This window comes from Engystomops pustulosus, chromosome 1 (assembly GCF_040894005.1).
Source record: "Engystomops pustulosus chromosome 1, aEngPut4.maternal, whole genome shotgun sequence".
In the NCBI taxonomy this organism is placed as follows: Eukaryota; Metazoa; Chordata; class Amphibia; order Anura; family Leptodactylidae; genus Engystomops; species Engystomops pustulosus.
Window position 1 is genome coordinate 79,939,145 of NC_092411.1, and position 20,107 is coordinate 79,959,251.

At 43.3% G+C, this 20,107-nt stretch overlaps 1 protein-coding gene across 1 annotated transcript in view; it reads right to left on the reverse strand.

The window, feature by feature from the left end:
- The window catches only part of MAPK1 (mitogen-activated protein kinase 1), a 30,061-nt gene extending 24,371 nt beyond the window's left edge, over positions 1-5,690 (reverse strand). Inside the window, exon 1 of the mRNA XM_072144556.1 lies at positions 5,335-5,690. Within this exon, the coding sequence (XP_072000657.1) occupies positions 5,335-5,465 (131 nt within the window). The 5' untranslated portion in view covers positions 5,466-5,690. The remainder of the gene's footprint in view (positions 1-5,334) is intronic.
- Between the last annotated feature and the right edge of the window lie 14,417 nt (positions 5,691-20,107).

Sequence of the window (20,107 nt, forward strand, 5' to 3'; positions counted from 1 at the left end):
TTTTGGTATAGTTCCTCTCATAAAGAGGAATATTCCTAAGGACACTGGTGTCTAATTGGTTATTGTAAACAAAAAAAAAGAAAAAAAAAAAAATCTAAAATCTGGTTGATGGAGACATGCTTTGAAAGGCAGACACAAGTAGGTCTTGCAAGAAAACCAGTGTAGACATGACATGTAGTGCATTCCACAGATCACAAACATTTGGCAAACATTCGGTTCTATAGTTATGAAAACTACAGCATCCCTAACAAACACACCCACAACCAAATTAAAAAAAATTACCTACTGTCCACATATTTAGGGTGATGGCACACGTGGCGGTTTGAACACAGTTTTGGCCCGTTTTTAAGTCGTCCATTTAAAAAAAACCGCATCCGTTTTTAAAGGTTTGACCAATTATCTTAATTCAAACTGGTGAAAAATGCATGTGTGTTTTGAAGGACTGCTTGAAAGCGGGCCAAAACACATTCAAAATGCCATGTGTGCCATCACCCTTATAGACAAGTAAAACCAATTTCAGGTTAAGAACAGCCACTACGGCAAACTGACGCTCCTGGAAACTAACCAAGGCAATGGCTAAGATTGGCAAAGAATTGGCAAGAATGTTTTTTTAAACCACCCAATACCCAGAGAGAACGACTTTTCAAATTTTTGGAAATTGCATGATTTGAAAAAAATTAAAATATACACACACACACAGTCATTTAATTTGTTCTTCATACACAACGGTGCGGTAGGCAACACCCTTATCGGATAAGGCTGGATGCTATTGGGTTTTTCAGAATACACAATTTGAGAAGACCAGGGGAGGAGCAATCCCAATTCGTCAGAACTTTTCAAAATCCCAGCATCAGGACATGACGCTCTAATATTTGCACCAGTATGAGGGTTGTGCTCTTCATGGTTTCATTAAAAAAAAAAAATTCTCATGTCACAATAACCCTAATTCGGAAAGTCTCCAAATTAATAATGCTGAGCATGCTTGTCTAATATTTCATAGAGAGCTGTACATTGGAGATCAGAAGGGATTACCATAGCTACCACTATTGAAAGTTAGCATTCCTCCCCCTATAATAATGGCATATCAACATACTATATGATACAAAAATTTACTAGAACGTTCAACCAAAACAATATTTATGGCACCCACAGCAATAAAGTTTGCTGTGATTAAGTTAAAATTTGAAAAGTATAAGAAAACAGGAAAAAGCTTTACAACACCACTATGCCTATGCAATGTAATAATAATGCAATATTACAATATTTCCCTTAAAAGGAACCAGTCATGATTAACATCCACTTACATAAGTGTTAGGCTACATTCATTTACGTCCCCCATAAACAGCAACAGGCGCATGGTTCCCTACGGGAACAGTACGGTGCAGCCCACGTGCGATACTGTATTATTTAGTAGCCGTGAGAAAGATCGGACATGCCGGAATATGCAGCTGTGCGCCATATACTACTATGGAGAGGGTGGAAGGGCATACTATAGTTTGAGAAAGTTAGTTAAACTTGTTACCTTTCTATTACTATGGCAAATGGGTGGCTCCAATCAATAACTATATATCTGTAGCTATATACATTTAAAGAAGAGGCATGGAGCGGATTCCTAGACAGAGAAAATCCAGGGAAGTTATATGGAATCTTTCCTATAAATTTAATATATAATGCTGTTTTAGCAGTATTGTCCAAAAATCCCCACATCTTCAACATGCAGGAAGTAATAGAAGGTATAGACCAGTGGTGGTGAACCTATGGCGATCGGAGCCATTTCTGTGGACCATCACCCCAGGACAGAGTTCACCAAATAGGACCAAATCCACCAAGTCCCAGGCAACTTATGAGATGCTGCTCTCAGCACTATTTTAAAGCAACACTTCATTGGCCATTAGGAACTGCAGGAAAAGGGAGGTGGTGTTGACAGAACTGCAATGTCTTTGGAGGTAATCCTGCTGGAACAACCATTTTTCCTCTACAGAGAGACCCTGGAGAGAAGTTTCAACGAGAGTCTGAATTTGCTCTCCTTCTTTCAACTGTATTGGTTGATACAATTGAAAGATGTGGAAGAACAAGTAGCAATAAGTTACTGCTAAAATGCCATGTTGGCACTTCACGGGAAAATAAGTGGATTTTGGTTGTAGTTTGGGAACTCTGTCTCCAAAAGGTTCGCCATCACTGGTATAGACTATATGCAGACAGGTCCTAAACATGGACCAAGTCTACAATGATGTAGAATAGACACCTGCTCATATCCAGGCTCATCTTAGTCCAAACCAACAATGGTCACCGAGGCCAGTTAAATGTAAATAACTGTTACATGGGTTCTTACATCTGTAGATTTTCACTCAATATTACATTTGCCTTTTTTTTGTTTAATTAAACTTGGGTAGCATATACTGTTTGTCAATGACAAAAATAAGTACTAATATATATTGACCAGTATTGAAATACTCATTTCAAACCCTGGAGCATGATTGGTGAATATTTGGGTATACTAGGATCTAAAAATTCAAGGTATACATTCAAAGGGAGGTCTTACTCCCAAAGCTAGTATAATTCACCTTAGGGCTCATTCACATGGCCGTTCATGGGGACGTCCCCATAGACGGCAAAGGCAGCCCGGTGGTGGTACAGTGCCACACGTGTGGCACTAACCCGCACCGCAAAAAGATAGGAGAGCATGCGCCGCTGGTTTTTTTTTTTACGGAGGGAGGAGGGGTCACTTCCTCCTCACCTCCAGCGCAAGGCAGGCATACTGCGTGTGAATGAACCCTTAGTGTTCAAAGAACCACAATAAACTTACCTGTACCCTACAGGCAGGTCTTTCTGGCTGCTGCCAGGTAACTTGCAGAGAACACAGCAGCCAATTGTAGGGCTCAGCTATGATCTCTTAAAAGACACTGATGTACCCTGTGTAACCACTTAGGTGAACAATTGGCTGCAGTAGTGACCTGATGGGCATATAACCCATCAACAGTTAAAATTGGACAGATGGTGCCAGAATGAAGGAATCAGGAAAGTTCACTTATAGTTAACATTAAAGTAGTTCACATGTGTTCAGACCTCTTATTATCTTCTGTAGGTAAAACAATAATAACAGAGGTCAAATTAATCTCTTAAAATGTCCATTTATCTCAAGGGAGTTTTCATGGCTTGCATTAATGCTTTAGTGATTTGAAACACGAGTGGGGAAAAAAAATTGCGCTGCAGTTCCCATGCAATTTTACGGACAAATAACAGAAGCACTAACGGAATTGAAGAAAAGACACTAAGGGACCATTAAATGTCCAGTGAAACCAATGGGCATTCTGTTAGACCTCCATTATTAAAGGTTTAGTGACAAAACAAAAAGGAAAAGAAGGTGTGAACAAAGTTGTAAGATGGTCCAATTAAGACCTTTCAGTCAGGAAGTAAGAGTTCTCCTTACGGAGACTGCCAATTAAGGCCACCAGGTAGGTGTGTGGAGTCTTATAGCCATGGATGCTCCACTAGGGGGATTCTGGGAAAACATGCAAAGTTTCCAGGATAGGATAAGGAAAACCACGCCTCTTTCAGCTACCTTGATATCAACCAATTACCTACAAGAAGCCTTATAACATGATTCAGGATTAAAACCAAACCAGAAGGAACAGACTCCAACCTGTAGCAGCACTGTTTCGACCTGATTGGGTCTCCTCAGTACTGTAATGGTTTGGCTGAGTGAGAGGCTTTTAACTAGGGTCGGGAATCGTTCTCCTGATGGAGACCATTAAGGCCACCGTGTAACTTTACCTCCCTTGGACCTTTCAGCACATCCAACTACAACACTTAAGAGGTAGCAATTCACCAGTACCAGCACAACTGGATTTTTTTTCCTCTAGACCCCAGAGCTCCCCAACAGACAGTGATGATAGTCTCATCTTCCAAGATTACAATATGGCCCCCTGCTGTCAGCTGCTAGGTACTAGCCATAACAACTCATCTGAGTGTTAGAGGACTGTGGAAGAGAATCACCAAATTTCACAGATGACCACAGTAAAGGGGAGTGGATTCTGGGCATCACAGTGGTGCATGATACAAGCAGTCCCTGCTTCCCTTCCAGTGTCTAGTTGGGAAGCAGAAAATCTTTGCATCATAAAACCATGATTAGGTTTAGAGTCTTGACCCCTGCACTGTGCTTGGTCTGTGAAACCCATGATTTAAGGACAAACACAGTAGCCACCTGAAAGAGCTCTTAGAGTTGCTGACAATGGTAAAAGATCAGTTTTAATAGGAATCCTCCAGACCATTAGCAGAATCACAACATTTAGCTGCAGAAAGGATTATAATGGTACGAGGAAGAAAAAAATTGCTAATGCCTTGAAGTTGCTGTAAATACCTATAAAATCCAATGACCCCAAAAGTCTGTTGTCCTGAAATTCAGGAATACAAAAAAAAAAAAAAATTCCCCTGCAGGCTTCACGTTCAGTATATCTATAGCCACCATAGTACTTAGTCTTCAAGCCTGTCACCCTGTGTTATGAGCCCACAGACAGTGTGCAGGTGACGCTGCTGAATCTTCACCAGAGCACAGATTAGATTGTGTCAGGGATTATTCACATGCAGCTGGGGAGTAGTGATTTCATGAAAACCTCTGCAGTGACTAACACGCGGTGTGAATATATTCTTATCCATCTGCCAGAGAAATCCGCTGTACACAAATTCATTAGGCTAGATCCCTGGCTGGTTAGAAGGTGACACGGACATAACAATTAGCAACACATTCTAATCCATATCTTGGGTTATTTTTCATAGAACCTGGTAAGAGAATGGACACAACTAATAACCTGGCTTTGATCAGTGAGAATAATACTAAGAAAGGTGTGTTTTACGTCCGTATACAATGAGTCCCTCTATATCCAGTGCTGATGAGAAGTGTCCCTGTAGGCCGTGTACACACAGTGCCGCAGGGGCTGCTGCTGCCTCCACACATACTTCCATTGGGCTTGGCGCACAACGAGGAGACATCATGCGGTATCATGGATCCCCTGCACTGACAGGAGCTCACAAGGCAAATCCCACTCATACATGATGACATTTTACCAGGAGAAGATCAATAACGCTTCATGACAACGGAAGCCTAGCGCCAGTGTGAACGCAGACATCAATCATGCGGTGACAGGCAGCCTGCAGTGCTCCGGGGACTGACCACCGCCGCGCACTGGGACACCCGGAGAGGCCGAAAAGACGCAGCCCCGTGCACAGGAGCCGCGGCAGTGCTGTGTGTACACAGGGAGGGGTAGTGACAGTAAGGGGAGAGGAGGGTGCAGGCCCGGGACTGGCACAGGGACACACCCGACACCCTGTACTCACCACACCATGCCGTAGGCTCCCTCTCCGATGTACGACAAGTTAGTGTACCGCGGGCCCACGTCAAATGCCTGTCCCCGCACCATTTCTGGTCCCCCTCCGGGGTTTGAAGAGGCCCCAGCCGCAGCCGCCATATTTGCTGTCAAGAGAGACTATATCCCGGCGCTGTCCCTTGCAGGGCTGGCTCTCTCTGCCTCCGCCGCCGCGGGTGTTGTCCTGCTGAGGTGCTGAGGGCGAGGTGATAGCCGGGACTCTCACTCTCTGCCGCTCGGTCGGTGGTTGTGTGAGGCGCTGCCTGGCTGACGCCTTCCCGCCCGCTGGGTGTGTGTGGGGAGGGGCATATGGGCGGGGCCTTAGAGGCGGGACCTCCCTCACGCTTTGCTGCAGTGGGTGTGACATCGGGAGTTTTTTTTTCGTCTTTCAATCTTTATTCAAATACGTTTTGTGGACATTTTGCCACAGCGCCATTGATAGCCGAGTCATGGACACTGGCATTAAACACAGATTTTGCATAATTTAGTGTTACCACAGGTTGTGCTTTCAACTTCAAGGAAATGGCTGACACCACTAATAAATATATATATATATATATATATATATATATATATATATATATATATATATGAGACGTGTGTTCAAAGCAGCAACATATTTAGGGGGATTGGTCGGAATGTGGTTTTTAAAAATTTGATCTAGACCCTAGTTCAGTGATGACACTGCTTATTTATCGTGAGGTACCAACCAAAAATTAAAGCAGTAACTTATTGCTCCCTGTTCAACAACTTTCAATCATATTGGCCTTCTGAGGACAGCAACACAGTAGAAAGATGTAAAATTTGCATAATTTTAGCTTCTTTCCAGTGTCCCTCTGTGCATAGAGAATCATGGGGCCAGCAGGAGTTCCTCCAAAAATAATTTTCCCCTGTCTACTCATTCTCCCTCTTCCTAAGTAGCGAAGTAAGTATCAAAATATGACTGAAAGCAGCATCTTATAAGTTGCTTGGAACTGCAGGAAAATTCTTTGAGTCTTGTCTGGTGTGCTGGGCCAATGGCCTAAGTGCCCACAGAAAGGGCTCTGAGTGCCGCCTCTGGCACCCGTGCCATAGGTTCGCCACCACTGCCCTCGTTGGTGAACTTTGGTGCTGTAGTCCTGTTTGGGATCACCACTCTCAGTTTGCCACAGTTTATAGCTGGAGCGCAGTGTGGACATGACCACAATGACAATAATCTTACTGCCCATATATATTCATTTATGCAAATAATAATCGACCCACCATCCAATATTGCATAGCAAAAGTATTGAGCCAAAGTAACTCAAGTAGAATATGAAAGTCAGAGAAACAATGTAACTATGGGGTGTGCTTTAGCTTCACCCATTCACACTGACCATACACTGCTATAGTCATATAATGGTGCAACTTCATTCTTATTATTTTTAAATATTACGGGAATGAGGCTCAGACACTGCCCCAATAGGAAGTCCCTGCCAGTTCCAGTCAGTACATGGTGCGGCCGCTCGTGTACTATTAGTGAACCAGACAGGGCCGGTTCTAGACAAAGTGGGGCCCTGGGCAAAACTAAAAGTGGGGCCCCAAAATAAAACTATTTTATGACCAGTCACAGTCAGACAGCATGGTAAAACAAACTGTTATATGGGAGAATTTTATAGGAGATAGATAATAGGGAGATTGATGGAAGCACGGTGGCTCAGTGGTTAGCACTACAGCCTTGCAGCGCTGGTCAACATCTAAGAGTTTGCATGTTCTCTTGGTGTTTGCGTGGGTTTCCTCCCACACTCCAAAACATACTGGTAGGTAGATTAGATTGTGAGCCCCATTGGGGACAGGGACTGATTTGGCAACTCTGTGCAGCGCTGCGTAATCTGTGTGTGCTATATAAATAAAAAATTATTATTTACAATTATTATGATAGAAGATAAATATGAAAAGATGAAGAGAAAAAGAAGATTGATTAATAAATAGAGAAAAGTGAGATATATAAATGCTCAGATTATAGGAGATAGATAAGTAGACAGATAGATGATAAGCATCTTCACCCAAGAATTCAACCAAGGGGTATTAAGCCTTTCACTGCCAGGCATTTCTGGATATTTTGTCGAGTTATTGACCAGAGCAATTTTTACAATTTTGACGTTTAAAAATAAAATCTAAATTACAGCAAAAAGAATTAAAAGAAAAACCCAACAAACCACATATTTTCTGAAAGCAGAAATTTTCCCCCTTTTCAAAATTGCATTAAAGAGTTTATAGACATAGGTGCCTTCATGCAATTTTGATTCAAAACTGAAATATTTTATTAAAAATACCTAAAATTTTACTGTGATGGCAAAAAATGTGCTCCAAACAGAAAATATTTACCTTCACATCTCCTAAATGTAATAGATGGACATGTGTAGAGGTCACAAATGTCCAATATTGATATGTTCACAAAAATAAATCCACATAATATCACTAAAACTGTAACAACTAGATATCAGCTTTTCAGCCAAAACATTTTAAGACAGTCACAACCTGCAAAATATAGCAATAAAACAGAATAAAAAGTAAAGGTGCCATAAAACCTATAGAATTTTGAAAGCAGACAATCAGGCGATGCACTTGGCAATTAACATTCAAATTTTCCTCTAAAATATGTACAAATCCAGATACTTATATAAAGAAAATATACTTTCCTAAAACAGTAAGATGTGAGGAGATCAAACAGATATCACATGTGTATATTCACCAAAATATGCAGCAAAGGGAATGTTATATCCACAAGAGACACCAAACAATTTTTGCAGAAAATTGCACTGAGCTTCTGGAGGAGGACAGAGGGGTCTGAAGGAGGAGGATCTGTGCCTAACAATTTGCAACACCCCTGCCAATACATAGGCAGGAAGGTAGTTGCAAAGTGCACCATCTCCACGTCATGAGCTTTTAGGGAGACTGGTCACGTCTCTAGGAAGTTTCTAGAACTTGGAGTATTGTGTAATTGCTAATGTAGCTACAGCCTGGCAAGGCATCAGTTAAATGTGATATGTAATTACCCAATGATTTTTCTGTAATGCCAGTTGGAAGGTGATTGGAGAGGTGCTACCACCTGACCAGGGGAGTATATAAAGATATATATATATATAGAGATAGATAGATAGATAGATAGATAAGCAGGTCCAGTGTGCAGCTCCCTGCAGAGTTGTTCTCCAGAACCACTAACAGGAAGAAGAGGTACCTCAGGCTGCTGCCTGATACCTGAGGGCAAGTCAGGAGACTTAAGAGCCCCAGAGCAGAGTTCCCCATCTGGACTTAGCTCGATCTCTACCAGCCCAGCCTGCAGTTCCTATCAGGCTGAGAGTAACTTTGCTGTGGACCATCTATCTCCATGACTCTTCAAGCTTGCTGAAATCTACTGTTCATCGTGTTTGGCCGTTGCCTGCTGTGGAATAAAGAACTGTAAGTTGGTTTTCACAACGTTGCCTCCGTCTGATCCCTGCCTATCGCTGCTTACCACCACGGCTTCCCCATCCATCACCCAGGGATTCATCCTACAGACACCTCAGGGGTTGCCCCAGGGAGAAACCATTGCATCAGCCTCTCCCTCCATATTTCTTGCACACACCAGCCCTCTGGTCCGCATACCAAACACTGTGACACAGCGTGCCCTAGGTCACAATAGCCAGCCACTCCGGTATTCTGGGCCCCAGCTGCCTCCAGGCCACAAGAGAAGACTAGGCCGCGGTGGGGGATGTTGCAAATTCCTTTAACTCAGACTCCTGCGATATAGACAATAATTCTAAGCAGCAGTAGTGTGGGCCCCCAGAATCAACTTTTCTGGTGGGCCCCATGCACCCCAGTCCAACCATGACTGGAATACTATTCAAAGGATAAGTAATTTGTGTCTGAATGCACCAAAGTGCTCCATAAAATTAAAATCCTGGCACACATGCTCAACTAGTGCTCCATTGGGCTGTGGTAGAGAGCTGTCTCAAAATCTGATTAAAGCACCGGTTAGTCATGCACACAAGTGCTCCTTTCATTTAGCTCAGTAAGCAGCGCTTGTAGGTCCCATTCTCTTGATCGCTTAATGTCCCAGTGCCTGTTAAATTTTCCGATATACAGATTGTAGCTGTTGTCATCCAGACCAACATGGCTGTTGGGCTGGATGGGAGAATTGCTGGATTTATAGAAAACCATCCATTGGATCATGGTAAATAAGGTTAGAAAAAAGACATTAGCCCATCACGTCCAACCTAATAATTGACATTATACAGTGTTTTATTCCCATACGATGTGATATTATTGCCTTCCAGAAAGGTTCCTCTTGAACATGTTAAAATTATCAGCCAGTACAGAGAGTTCCACAGTTTTACTGCTCTCTTAGTAAAGAAGCCCTCACTATGTCGATGGTGGAACTGCCTATCCTCTAGGTATAGAGCACGGGTGTCAAACACAAGGACATGTGTTGTCCGGTCCTTCTCCCTACCTCTATAGTCTGGAGCATAGCATAGGGACAGTGTGTCCTTGCTCTAGTGAAGAAGCAGCAGTCTTTATTTACCTGGGTATGACAGCTGTACGTGCCAGCTCTGAAGCTGCCACACGTGATGTGATGACATGATCATGTGTGATGGCTTCGTAGCTGGTGCATGCAGCTGGCGCACACAGTAATAAAGATAACAGTTGCTTCTTAGTGTGAGTGAGAAAGAGTAAGTAAATGTGGCACTCTGACTTCTTTTGGGGGCACTTTTTGCCAGAGAGCTTCACCAGATCCAGAGCGCTTCACCAGAGGTCACAGTGGGCAGAGGGGTCCGTCTTTAACTATGGGTCGTCTGTAAGTCGGGTGTCCTTAAGTAGGGGACAGCCTGTACCTAAAAATCTGATAGATATGAGATAGATTGTCGATGACATATAGATATAAAAAGGCAGCACCGTGGCCAAGCTCCTAATAATGAAAGATGCAGGACCAGGACCCGCAGATCCTGGAAAGGCTTCTTGAATATACATCTGCAACATCCCCCTCCGGGACCTAGACTTTTCTTGTGGCCTGGGGGCAGCTGGGGCGCAGGATACCGGCATGGCTGGCTAGTGTGGTCTTGGGCACACTGTGATCACGGTGCTTGATATGGGGACCAGAGTGCTGACCTACAGCCTGGCAGGTTTCCAGTAACTGGTGTGCGCAAGAATGGTGTGTGCAAGAAATAAGGAGGGAGAGACTGATGCAGTGATTTCTCCCTGGGGCAACGCCAAGTGTCAGGATAGGTCCCTGGGTAATGGATGGGGAAGCCTGTGGTGGTAAACAGCCTTATCCAGGGATCAGACGGAGGCAACGTTGTGCAAATTAACTTACAATTCTTTATTAAACAGTAGGCAACAGCCAGAAACAGGTAACAGCAGATTCCTTAAGCTTCAGCGTCATGGAGAGTTGGTCCCCAGGAAAGGTACACTAACCCTGATATTAGATGCAGACTGGGGAGGTTCAGATGGAACTGAGTCCAAGTGGTGGAAGCTGCAGTTCTGGGCTTAAGTCTCCGGACTTACTCTGTGTGCTAGGCAGTAGGCCTGAGGCACTAGTAGTTCCTGGGATTAGTGGATGTGGCAGCACTGAAGGTGTACTGCTCACTGTGTCCTGACTGACTGACAGACAGACCAAGAGGTTAGACCCTGAGGACTGAACCATGTGCTCTCACCCAGCAGGGGTTTTTATACTCCCCCTGGTCAAGTGGTAGCACCTCTCCAATCATCTTCCAGCTTGCATAATAGACACATCGTTGGATAATTACATACACCAGTTAACCAGGCCCCCACAAACCGCCTGAAAAAGGTCCCATGCGGAGGCCGCTAGCAGAGAGCTCTGCTGGGCCTTTCTCGATGACCCAGGCGCCCATAATGCAGTGTGTTATAGGTCAAAGAGAGAGGCCCGTGTATACTGAGCAGAAGAAAAGCAGTGCGACGAGAAGAGAAAGCAGCTGGGCCAGTGCTGATTTTATTATTTTTATAATGAGCACTGATAACGGGGTCCTATTATGAATTTTATGTGAAAGGGGTGCTGTTCGGAATTTAATATGATTGGGAGGGACTGTTATGAATTTTATAGGATACAAGGGGGGTGCTGTTATGACTTTTACATGATAGGTGGGGGGTATTTAAGAAGTGTGTGTGCCACATATGTGTCGCACGTGACCCTTTTGTGTCGTGGCTGCACTAGACTTCATGCAACACAAATTTCTGCACTGAAAGGGGCGTTCTGAAAATACTTGAAAATGGCTACATAGAGATAGCTGAAACGTTGTATCTTTTCCACTGGTGAAATAAATATCACTATTCAATTTGGAGTGCTGCTTCCCTGTTGTTGGATTCCTGAACGAAAAGGGTTTTTTGAGCCAGATTCCCTGAAGCTTGCACCCACACGGATCCTAATCCAGATTATCACAGTGCCACCCCTTCAACTTTTTTACTTTGGACCTTACACTCCCTATTATATGACCATGATTACTGAAGAATGGTGACTGCTAGAAAATAATTCCAGCTGTGTCAGTATATCAGCAGTGGCGTACCGATAGCGGTCGCAAGTGCAACGAGGTCTAACGGACTGGGGGGGGGGGGGCTGTCATTAATGCCTCTGTCAGTCGTGGCCCAGGCCCCCTGTCATGCATTGGCTGGTGGATTGTACTACTGAATGATTCCCGGGGGGATGGGGGTCGCGGTGTTCTGTATCGACCAATATTGCTTAGATCCGTGACAAAGCCGGAAGTGACATGCGCTGACACTTCCTTGTCTGTCACACTGATGACTGAAGCAGCGCACAGGACGGTAAGCGTCCCAGCGCTGTCAGCGTAATGATGTCATTACGCTGTCAGCACTGGGCGCGTTTCTCCGTGCGCAGAAGAGAGAAGAAGCCAGGAGGAACGCGGAGTCTGAGGTGAGTTTACTTTTTTTTTTAATGCGGTCCACCACGTCCCTTCGTGCATGATAGAGCCACAGGACGGCTGGGGGTGAGTGCATTCATTATTTCTTATCACAAGCTGCTTATTCCTGGGGCACTGTTTAGGAGGCTGCATTATCTAAAATACAAGAGATTAATGTAGGGGAAGGGTGCACTGACTCTAATTGGGAAGTGCTGTCTCTAATGATAGATTGGGAGGGAAATGGCTCTGTGGCTCAGCACTGTCTCTAATATTAGGGGACATTTTATATTATTCATTAGGGGGCGCTGTATATGTAATATAAATGAATTATGCAGAGGGGGGATCTGTATATAGTATACATTATTTATTGCTAATATGATAAAGTGGGTGTTGGGGGAAAAGAAAAAATATTCTCGTACATAGGGGGCAGTATTATAGTAGTTTTATTCTTGTACATAGGAGAACAGTTTTATAGAAGCTATAGTCTTGTACATAGGGAGCAGTATTATAGTAGTTATATTCTTATACATAGGGGCAGTATTATAGTAGTTATATTCTTGTACATAGTGGGTAGTATTATAGCAGTTATATTCTTGTACATAGGGGGCAGTATTATAGTAGTTATACTCTTGTACATAGGGGCCAGTATTATAGTAGTTATATTCCTGGGCATGGGGGCCAGTATTATAGTAGTTATAATCTTGTACACAGGGGGCAGTATTATAGTAGTTATATTCTTGTACATAGAGGGCAGTATTATAGTAGTTATATTCCTGTGCATGGGGGCCAGTATTATAGTAGCTATATTCTTGTACACAGGGGGCAGTATTATAGCAGTTATATTCTTGTACATAGGGGGCAGTATTTTCTGTTACAGGGTTTAATGCTGGAATAACGATTTTTATAACAGGACTTTTGGGTATAATAAGAGGGGGCCCCATTATTTTGTCCCGGGGCCCATTGAACCCTAGTTACGCCACTGTATATCAGTAGAACAAGGTCTATAGTGGAAGTAAAGAGTTGGGGGTTAGTGAAAGGGTCTCTTTAACCGCTCATCTGCAATACCATAGTATGGTTACCTTTTGTTAAGATCTATTGTACTTCTATATTCCTCCTGTGCATATTTGATGCCAGGTAGAAAGCTTTCCTAACTTAATGTCCTGGGAATAAGCTCATTAAGACTATAAATTTTTCCTAGACATCTGAGTTTATTTTGGCTTTGGGGAAGACCTGCCACAGCAAGTACTCCTCTACTGCAGTGATTTATTCAGAAATGAAACAGCAAAAGGGTTCTAGTCTACAAGGAAGTTCATTAGGTCAGCTGCACAGATCTTGGCTTTAGTATCCCTGTCCTTTCCCAGAATCCTGTATATGAAAATGGAATGTTCATGATTGTCAGTTTTTTACAAAATTCGTTCTACAGCAAACTTTTTTTACCTCTCCAAACCAGCAAAAAAAATAAAAAATGTAAAAATAAACCTCTACAAATAGTAATTTATTATAGGCCCATCATCTTGCCTGTAAATGCATAGTCATACAGGGGTCTGTCTCATTTACATAAATAAAACACTAGCTGTACACAAATATCTCAAATTAAAATAGAATTTAAATGAAGAAAAAGCATGTGTATCACTTCCTTGCATTTTATAGCAATATACTGTAAAGTTTTGCTATTTTAATCAGAGAAGGGCTGTATAACCTTTCCTCCTCCCTAGCTAAGCCTAGTTATGAAGATATACCGTATATCCTTGATTATAAGCCCAGTTCCCCACTCTTATAATTGGTTATATAAAAAAATAAATTCCGACGCCACGGTCAGCTCCCCTTATTTCTTCATGTGCGCTGGCTCCAGGTCAGCAGCAGCTCCGCACAAACTATGATGTCAGCCAGCACACATGAAGAAAGAGGAGGTACCACCAGGGGCATCAGAATGGTGAGTTTATTTTGCTGGCCATACTGTGCTGGCCATACTGGAGGCTGGCTGACTATATACTAAAGAGAGATGGCTTGCAGATTATATACTAAAGGGGGCTGGCTATATATCGGGTATATAAAAAAAAATAATAAACTGAATACTCAACATTCCGACGCCTGGGCAGCTCCTCTTATTTCTTCATGTGCGCCGGCGCTGGCTCCAGGTCAGACTGGCTATATACTACTGGGGGCCGGCAATATACTACTGGGGGCTGGCTATATACTACTGGGGGCTTGCTGGCTATTTACTGGGGAGGCTGTGACCAATGCATCTCCCACTCTAGTCTTATAATTCGGTTAATAGGTTTTCCCAATTTTTTGGTGGTAAAATTAGGAGCCTTGGCTTATACTAGGGTTGGCTTATACTCAAGTACATACGGTAGTTAAATTTTTAGTTTCAACATAACTTTATTGATAAGAAGCATAAAGACGCATTACAATAGAACCGCTCCCCACTTGCAGGGAGAAATATATACCCAACCTGATCAGATATATAGCCAGCTACTCTATCAATTGAGCAATAAAGTGGATGGGGAAGGAGTTTGGGAGGGGCACATGGGGGGGGGCTTCAGCAGAAGATTGGTATAAGTGTAGTAAGTGAGGAAGTTTGCCACCAGATATGAGCCATATAGCCCAGGGCACTATAGCCCCAGAAACAAGTGCTGTGCAGTTGGGGATACATATTATTAGTCGGGAAGGTACATAGTAGGCTCTATTTAGTAACCTGAGGAAGTTTTATGTTAGCAAAACCTGTTGGCTACCTTTAGCTAGGGTTGTGCAGCAGTGCCTCCATCTTGACAAAGAGAACTGACAGCCCAGGCGGGCCTCCCACTGTTCCATGAAGCGTGACTTGGTGTCTGGGGAGGAGCATTAAACATAGAAAATTTATACAAATATTTTTGAAAGCTGTACGTGAGTCGAGGTATAGAATGTACAAAATGTGAGTTGATTGAGCCGAAAAACTTCGGAGGGAGGGACCTCATATTTTGCACTAAGTTCATTGCTGGATAGAAATTTGCCCCCGGATATGGTGCTGCACATGGACAATGCCCACCATCTGAAGTTCCCTTGTTTCAGTCCCAGAGGAAAGGCAGGATTTTGGAATAAGGGTAACAATAAGAAAGGGTTGGACTAAAGTTTATGTTGGAATCCAGCAGAGGATCCAGTAGAGGATGCAGAGGATGTGGGTAGCAAAGTGCCTGGCATCCAAAACAGACTTGGTAAAGATACTGGCCGGAGTGATTGGAATTACAGTGCGATCCATCTAGGCATGTTTTGAAATGTGGCTATAGGGGAAAATTGGGCTATTTGAGCTGCTTTATAATAGAGGGCAAAGTTGAGTATGGACAGGCCTCCCAAGAGCCTATGTTTAAACACAGTTGAGAGTGCAATACGTGGGCGTTTTTTATTCATGTTTATACACTAGGACCTAAGAGTTTGAACATTCTTGCGGGTACTGGAATGGCAGGGATCGAAAAGAGATATAAAAACCTCAGTAAGTTCACCATTTTAATGGTATGGATACGACACAAGCAGGAGAGGGTCAGTTTAGGCTAGTTATTTATATCAGTTTGGAATTGCTATAGTAGTAGCGAGTAGTTCCACCATAATAGTGTCATAATCCCAAATAAGTGATATAGTGTGGCTGTATTTTAAAGCCAAAAGAATCTTCCAGGGCCTCCTGTGTCCTATGTGGGATATGTAGACAGAGGGCCTCTGACTTATCCATATTTACCCTTAGCCCTGAGTCGGACTTAAAGAGAACCCGTCATGCTAAATAACCCCCTAAACTAAATATATTTTCATAAACTGCCATTAGAGAGCATTGCCTCTATGCCTTTATTGTCCCTCTACATGCCTGTAAACCTAAGCAATGAGGTCCTAAAGCTGTATGCAAATGACCTGTGAAATGTCCAATGAAGCATTAGCATATTCAAGCTGTCCACTCTATTCATGAGTGGGAGGCACAGCCACACCCCCAGTGCTTGACTGACAGCCTGTATAATGATGTGAGGCTGTATAATGATGTGCTTCCTGGTGCTGGTGGCCACACCCCCTGCAGCCTGTGTGTGTGTGTTTAGGAGAGATACAGCAGCTCCAGGCAGCCATGTTATAGCAGAACATGTCAGATTCATGTGTAGCTGATGTCTGTGTCTCTCACCTGTATATTAGGAGGATGCAGCATGTCAGCAGATACTAGCTATGCTTTACTATACATTACACACAGACATGAGCAGGGGGAGGAGAGGGGAGGGGGAACAGGGGCGACATCACTGCCTCTGACCATGTGACCACCCTCATTTACATAATAAAGAATAGATGATTTTACAATGATTAATGTATGAAATAACTAGATAAAGGCTGCGATGGGAGCCTTGTGAGCTGCTCCAACAGGTAGAGGTGACAGGACTAGTGACACACACCTGATGACAGGTGTCCTTTAAAGCTGTTCAGGAAATGCTGTTCAGGAGATGTGTGTGGGCTAGTGATTGACAGGAACAGGTCATCTGCAAAAAGGCTCACTTTATAAGTGTTGCTGGTATTAGAATAGCCCTGAATATCAGGGCTGGCCCATATCACTGCAGCTAAGAGTTCTATAGCTAGAGAAAAAGAGCAGGTGACAGAGGGCAGACTTGACGCTTGCCCCTGGCAATCTGAATAGGGGTAGGGTGAAGTGTAGGGAGTTTGAGGTATGCTACTGCCTGGTCCTAAACAAGCTTAACCCCTTCCAGGTGTGATTGCATGGAGAGTGCTCACGGGCTGAACCCTCTACATAGCCGGTAAGTCTTATCGGACTTACTGGTGATACCCGCGAACGGTACTAGCTTTGCAGGCAGCTTCAAAATGATGGCGGTGAGGATCGTCGTTTATGTGACATCATCAAAATTTAATAACGTTTTTTTCACTGTGTTTAACCCCGTAATGGAAAATAGCACCCAAAGTAAAAAATGACATTTTTCTGCCATTTTGAAACAAATAAAAAATGCTATAAAAAGTGATCAAAAGGTTGTACTGTCCTAAAAATGGTAGCATTGAAAATGTCATCAAAATTTGCAAAAAAATGACACCCGCAGCTCCTTACACCAAAGTATAAAAAAGTTATTAGCACCAAAAGATGGCAAAATCAAAAACATGTTTTTTGTACAGGAGGTTTTAATTTTTTTATAATTTGGGCGCACAGTGAATACCATAAAATCCAGGCCCACAAGAAAAGGGCGCAAATGCATTTTTCCACCATTTTCACTGCATTTTGAATTTTTTCCCACTTCCCAGTACATGGCATGGAATAATAAATACCATCACTATAAAGCGCAGTTTGTTATTGAGAAAACAAGCCGTCACACAGCCCTTTACTAAAAAAGTTATAGATTTTAGAAGATGGGGAGTGAAAAATGGAAATGAAAAAAGAAAAGAGGGTCAGGTCATTAAGGGGTTAAGGGAAGAGGCAAAATCTGTAGTGTTCCAGGACTTTAAACAAGTATGGCCAAAGGACAGTATGTTCAGGTTTTTTCTAATGCTGTGTGGAGCATGGCGGGATGGGATAAAGCCAACTTGCTCTTTATGGATTAGTGCTGGGTGAAGGATGGATGTAAATAACTTCAAGTCTAAATTTAATAAGGAGATGGGTCTATACTTGCTGGGTTGGAGGAGGTCTTAATTTGGCTTGTGCTAAGTAAAAATGCTGGGACATCTGCTTGCTCTGGATGAGGGCATTACAGTAGGCTCGGATGTGTGGAAGTAGGGTGTTAAGAAATTTTTTATAATAAGCGGCGTAAAGTCCATCAGGGCCAAGGGATTTTCCCATTTGCCCAGATTTTTTACCTTCTTTTTAATTACTTCATCAGTATTTGGGGCCATGAGAATCTCTGCTGCTGCTCATGGGAGTGATTGGAGATTAATTGAATTGAGAAAACTTTTTATATTAGTGGGGTTGGTAGGGTGCAGCATAGAGTGATTGAAAAAAGTTATGGAAAGTGACATTCCTATTCTGTGTCTGGATGGAGAAAACCGTGTTAATGCCTTCTTTCTGTTGTATATGAGGTGCCAATATTTTTCCATCTTATTAGTGTATTTGTAAAATAATGCTTGGGTCCATTTTAATGCTCTCTCGGTTCTCGTAGTGAGAAGGGCTTTTACACAGAGTTTGGTGTTGTAGATATCTTTAGTAAGGGTGAGGTGTGTCAGGCACCAGGGATAGTGGACCCACTCGACCACCACAGATGATGATTTAAGCTGATACCTGGAAGTGGAGTCTAAGTGGCACCCAGTTTTCACCAGCGCCAGGCGCAAAGCAGGTTGGACTTGCTGCGGCATGGTACCAGCAGGTCGCTCCACAGTCACTACTTTGTACATGGTGGCGGCCAAGGGGAAGTACAAAGTCATATAGCAGAATTGTAGTCGGAGACAAGCAGGAGATCAGGACAGGTAGCACAGGATCAGAGTCAGGAACATAGCGGAAGGTCAGGACAGGCAGCACGGGATCGAAGTCAATAACGGAACCGGGGTCACAACTGGAATTCACAATACAAGCGCAGGGTATCAGACAGAGCTTTCTCTAAGGTGATGAGGCACAAAGATCCGGCAGGGTGTGCAGGGAAAGGTGGAGCAGGAACAGGTGAGTCGGGGTGCTGGGGCACGGAGAGGGGCAAGGGTGAGCCTGCGACCCGAGACGTGGTTCGTGGGAGCACCCGTGACTGGATGAAGCTGGTTGGCCAGTTCTAGCCTGTGCAGCTGATTTTCTAATGTATGTTGGAGCTGTGTGCGCGCTCTCTCTTACGTTTTGCTGCTAATTTCCATATGGAATTTGAAATTAATTGCTGTGTCAACTGTTGAAGAGAAATATGAGATAAGTTTACCTTTGATTTAAACGTGGGTTTACTAATAAGGCTTCGTTTAGCCGCCAACTATATAGGGTGGATAACTGGACTCCCAATTTAAATGCTGTGAAAAATGACATACAGACTATAAAATGTAGAAAATGGATAAACAAGCTTTATTAATCACAAGTCATGATAAAACAAATGCGTTAAAAAGTATGGCTACAGGAGAGACCAAAATTTACATAAGCAGCAACATACATAGTACATGAGATCAGTAGTAATGAAAGGCATAATAAGGTAACCAACCATTATTAACCCCTTAACGCTCTGCGCCGTAGCTCTACGGCGCATAGGTATAAGGGATGTGTGAAGAGGGCTCACGGGCTGAGTCCTCTTCATACAAAGGTGGGGGTTTTTGCATAATGCATTAAACCCCCACCGCTAATAACCGCGGTCGGTGCTTGCACCGATCGCGGCTATTAACCCCCCGTTGCCGCCGGCAAAGTCGCCGGCGGCATTTAAAAGACGGCGACGCGCAGGCGCCGCCATCTTTTTTTCGATCGCCACGCCCCCGAACGTCATCGGGGGGCGGCGATCGGTTGCCATGGTAGCCTCGTGTCTTCTTTTGACACGAGGCTATCTGGCAGCTGCAGATTCGTTACAATGAGCCAGTGGCTCATTGTAATGAATGTGCTGCAAAAATGCCATATATTGCAATACAGAAGTATTGCAGTATATGGTAGCAGCGATCTGACTATTTAGGGTTAATGTACCCTAGATGGTCTAAAAGATAGTGAAAAAAAAAGAAAAAAAAAAGTTTAAAAAATAAAAAAAATTAATAAAATATTAAAAATTAAAATCACCCCCCTTTCCCTAGAACGGATATAAAACATAATAAACAGTAAAAATCATATTAGGTATCGGCGCGTCCCAAAATGCCCGATCTATCAAAATATAAAAACGGTTACGGCCGGCGGTGAACTCCGAGGCGGGAAATGGCGCCCAAATGTCCGAAATGCGACTTTTACACCTTTTTACATCACATAAAAAAAGAAATAAAAAATGATCAAAATGTCGCACA